This window comes from Nicotiana attenuata, unplaced genomic scaffold (assembly GCF_001879085.1).
Source record: "Nicotiana attenuata strain UT unplaced genomic scaffold, NIATTr2, whole genome shotgun sequence".
Taxonomy (NCBI): domain Eukaryota; kingdom Viridiplantae; phylum Streptophyta; class Magnoliopsida; order Solanales; family Solanaceae; genus Nicotiana; species Nicotiana attenuata.
This window is the reverse complement of record NW_017674325.1, coordinates 62,923-67,352: the sequence shown is the minus strand read 5'-3', so window position 1 is coordinate 67,352 and position 4,430 is coordinate 62,923. Positions and strand designations below refer to the sequence as shown.

The window sequence follows — 4,430 nt, the reverse complement described above, 5'->3', positions numbered from 1 at the left end:
GGGGGGGGGGGTATAGGTATATGGCCGCCAAGTCAATTTGAGTCACATAAGAATGGTTTAAAATGGTTATAAGAGTGCTTATGGCCGACCCACTTGCTGGAACAAGAATTCTTACAAAAATAGCCTAAAAGTATTATCAGTGGGACTCCCCTCTGACTTCCACTACTAACATTCCAAATTCCAAACAAATTAATATTTTTAAAAAAAAAAAAAAAAGCTATGCAGTTCAATAGACTCCGCTCTCTTGTTCCCTTTTTTCTTTTAAATTCAACATTTCTTTGTATATTTCTCATTGTATATCTTTTGGTTTCGCATATAATTAAAAGAAGGGAGAATAGTCATATAATTAAAAAGAAGAAAGAGAAGTCATAATAACTCATAAGCTTAAATATATAAATATAGAAACAGGAACAAAAAGTTTTCTATCCTGTGCTAAATTCAGCCCAACCAACACCCACAACAACACAAACATAACAATTTTGTTAAATAAACTAATCTAAAACTCTCAGCTAAATTTAGCACCTGTTCCTGTTCCTAAACCTAGATTATTATTGTTATTACAGCTCTACATTATCCTCTATAATAATCATGTACTTAGCCTACAAACACATCATTCTGCCTGTAGATCATGGCCCAGCATTGGCTGTCGTCTTTTGAATAGTCACTTCTTTTCTCCTTTTCCTTTTTCTTGCTTTTTTTCCTAAGATACCAATGTGCATTAATCCTTAATTCTTCTCCAAAATATAATTACCAAATTAGCTATAAATCACTTCTCCTCATTGATTATAAGTCTCTTATCTGAATGTACCACCGAAATTTGGAGTCCAGAAATCTGTAGTAGTCTCAGTTGCTACAGGGAAAGTACTTGATATTGGTACTAGGCACAGCCCTCGGCTCCTTAAGTCTTGTTTTGATCCTTCTTGTTCCTTAACCTTATCAGCACTCTGCAAATAATAACCATTATATTTACATCATTTAATTTCTATACACTAACTTGTTAAATAATTCTCACATAAGTCGCCTAAAAGATAAGTATAGGTAAAAATTAGGTAACTGTTCATAACATGTTAAAATAGATAGTATAAATATATTTTTCTACATTGCGAATGTATATAAGTTATAAGTTTTTTATTTAAGTATCATAGCTCACTACGTGGAAAAAAAAAATATAGCGCACTTAATATAATAAGTAGGAGCACATTTATAGATGTTTTACCTGTTGGTGTTGAGGGGGTGATCCAGTTTTCAAATATGGAGTACTAAGAACCTGAAATAAATAAAACAATCAAGTAAGTTTGAGTTTCTTGATTCACTAAAAACCCTTATAGTGTGTTAATATCAGTAATGAAGGTAACTTACATTGACTTGATCATGGAGAAACTTGATGTACTCAATAGCTTCATGGAGAACTGAAGCTGTATCAGTCTGACCAGAAAACAAAGAAATACATTAATGTCATTAACAACTTGATTGAAAGTCTTATAAAAATTTAGAAGATGAATTAAAAGTGGAAGAGAAAACTCCAAATATTTACCTTTCCGAAAGGTGAAACCAATTGCTGGATAGCAGTTATCCGGTCCCCCAGTTTCTCTTTTCTGACCTGATAACAAAAAGCTGAAAAATTCTCATCCATTTCTTTGGACAAAACAATCATTTTAATTACAAAAAGAAAAAGCTTAAAGCTTCCTCCTTTAGTCAAAAGTTCGATTAGATATGTCCTATACCTTAAAAGTTGGCAATGGTGATGGTGTCTCCATTCTTGGCCTCTTGAATGCTGGTTCACTATTCCCACTTTTCTTAGCCCTCGACTCTCGCAATTCTTCTACATTAGACTGAAATGTTTTTTGAGCAAATGGTTAATTAATCATTTTTTTTTTTAAAAAAAAAAACTAACAACAGCATGTCCAACTCTCATATATATTGTCGAGTTTAAGTTCTATATACTGACCGTAACAAGTAAAAATGGAATAACATGCTATGATCATTGGTTAACTATTAGTACTTGATATGTGCAAAAATACTTAAAGTTTAATGTATTTACCTTGGCAGAATTGTTAGGAACACTGGATTTCTCGTGAAATGTTGGTGATTGCAGCAGCAATTGTGAATGCATAGATGGCAAAAGATTGCCGCGCATATTGTTTAAGGATGTGGGATTAGTGAAAGGAAAACTAGAAGGTGTTTGTTTTGGTAAAGAAGGCCTCAACAAGGGTGGGAATTTAGGCAAAGAAGGTGAAAAGTGATCATTCAAATTTGGCCTATAGTTTAAGGATACTGGGAAATTCATTGGTTGGTTATTATTAGTAAAGAAAGATTGTTGTTGTGGTTGCTGTTGAGGAGGAGGAGGAGGATCATTATCAAATAAGGTCTGAAGTAAAGCTGAAGGATAATTAGAAAAAGAAGAATTCATTGGAAAGCTTGAAGATATCACAGTGGATTGATCAGTATGAGTTGAGCTAGTGATTGGATTCATGCCTAAAGTAAAATCTTGATGTTTAAATGAGTTGTTTGAAGAATCTTCAGTTATAGTAGAAAAATTCTTTCCCAGCTCATGAGAACAATCAACCCCAGTTTCTTGCCTGTAATTCAGGCTTGAATTTAGGTCTTCTTGTAGTATTGAAGGATAACTGCTATCACCCCTCTCATTTCCATGCCTGCATAATTTCAGAAAGAAAAGAAAAAAAGTTACAACTTTTATCAATAAAAACAACAAAATTGACTTGTTTGAACTTTTTTAGAGAAACCCTTTTTTCCACAGAAATGAAAGAATAACACATGATAAAAGTATCTTCTTTACTCCTTTTTTTCTCTCAATCTTACAGTTACAACAATAAACCTGAAGTTGGCTATATAAATCCGGGTAAAAAGAAAAAAACAATACAAAAGCAACACGGAAGCAGAACTAGATTTATTCTTGAAAGGTTATTTGCTTTTTCAATTGAGATGGAACGATGCTTTGAATCAAAGAATGATCGAGAATATCAAGGTATATTGTCTCCTGCTTCGACTGATAAATCCAAGCAAAATTGCTATATCGTCAATTCAAAGGAGAGAAATGAGTCGTTTCAATTACGCTATTCCAAGACCAATATTATATAAGAATAAAAGTAGTAGGAGGCCAAAATGAAAATTTGGTTTGCTTACATCATGGTATGATTCCAATCAGGAGTTGAAGAAGTTGATGATGAAGAAAGGCCAATACCCAACATTTGTAGAGTGGAGTCATGTTTGGGTAATTCTTGAAGAACCACAGAATCATCAGAATTACCAGATTCATCATTAGACCTGCAGGAGGATTTCATATCCAACAAGTCATTATTTGGCCATGCAAAGTTGTTTCCTATAGAAGATGCTGCACATAGTGATGAACCAAAAATACTTCTACTTGAATTCCACCAGTTTCCTCCACAAACTCCTGCTTGAAATTCATCAGCCATGTCCACTACTTCTTTTGTCCAGTATAGTTCTTGCTCTCTTGTTCTTGTTTCAACTTGAAAAGCTTGAGTAGACTACTTGTTTTATTGGTTTTACATGAAACTGAATTTATGAAGTGAGAGTTGTATTTATACACCACATATATATAAACAGAATAGGGGTGGGTGGGAAGAGAAACTACCGGAATCTGGTTGACATTGTAAAAAAGAGAAGATGATTAGACAAAGCAAAGGAGAGGGGCATATTAAAATATGACAACAAAAGATAAAGGAATTTTAGATCGAATTTTCTTACTATTATTTTATTTCTCTATTTTAATATATTACTCCTACTTTTTGGTTTAGTAGTATTATTATTTTTTGTTTTTGTTTTCTGGGGTCGTTTTATAATAATTATTGAAAGAAAGTATTTTCTATGGTTGCTTATTAACAAAGGGTGAGATTAATAGGATATGATGGTGAAGTTTGATTGGCTGACACGTCACATTTTAGGGACGAATAAATGTACCTTTTAGTCTTGTTAAAATTCTACGGCTGAAATTGTTTATACTTGCGAACCAGGACCATTGCATCCTTCACTTTCAAGAGTGATGTCTTTCAATTTTCTTTTTCATTTTGTTTTCTCTTTTCTTTAATTTGAGGGTGTAGGGAGGGTATTTTATATTTTCTCTTTTTTACAAATATATTTATATGGATTTAGATTTTAAGTTGTCAGTGTAAAAGTCGTGTGCATTATCAGTATATTTTAACATGTTATATTTAACGTTTTTTTTAATTATCATATCAAACTTGTGATGACTTATAAGTAGGTGTGTCAATGGTTCGGTTCGGCCGGTTATTTTATAAAATTAGTACCATATCAATTTTTCGGTTATTTTATTATGTATAACCAAAATTAGACTTTTCGAAACCGTCTCAATCATGTCGGTTTCTCTTCGGTATTGGTACGGTTCGGTTAATTTTCGGTATTTTTTTAAATATCATGTAAAATTCACC

General features: G+C 32.6%; 1 protein-coding gene across 1 annotated transcript; it reads right to left on the bottom strand.

Annotated features, from left to right (window-relative positions):
* Window positions 1-366: 366 nt before the first annotated feature.
* On the bottom strand, window positions 367-3,662 carry LOC109218421 (transcription factor bHLH112-like). The gene is made up of 7 exons (XM_019382784.1): window positions 3,145-3,662; window positions 2,042-2,654; window positions 1,725-1,832; window positions 1,535-1,600; window positions 1,360-1,425; window positions 1,217-1,267; window positions 367-944 (listed from the first exon to the last, which is right to left on the bottom strand). The coding sequence occupies exons 1-7, from the start codon at window positions 3,435-3,437 to the stop codon at window positions 795-797; spliced, it is 1,347 nt and encodes a 448-aa protein (XP_019238329.1). The 5' UTR covers window positions 3,438-3,662; the 3' UTR covers window positions 367-794.
* Window positions 3,663-4,430: the final 768 nt, after the last annotated feature.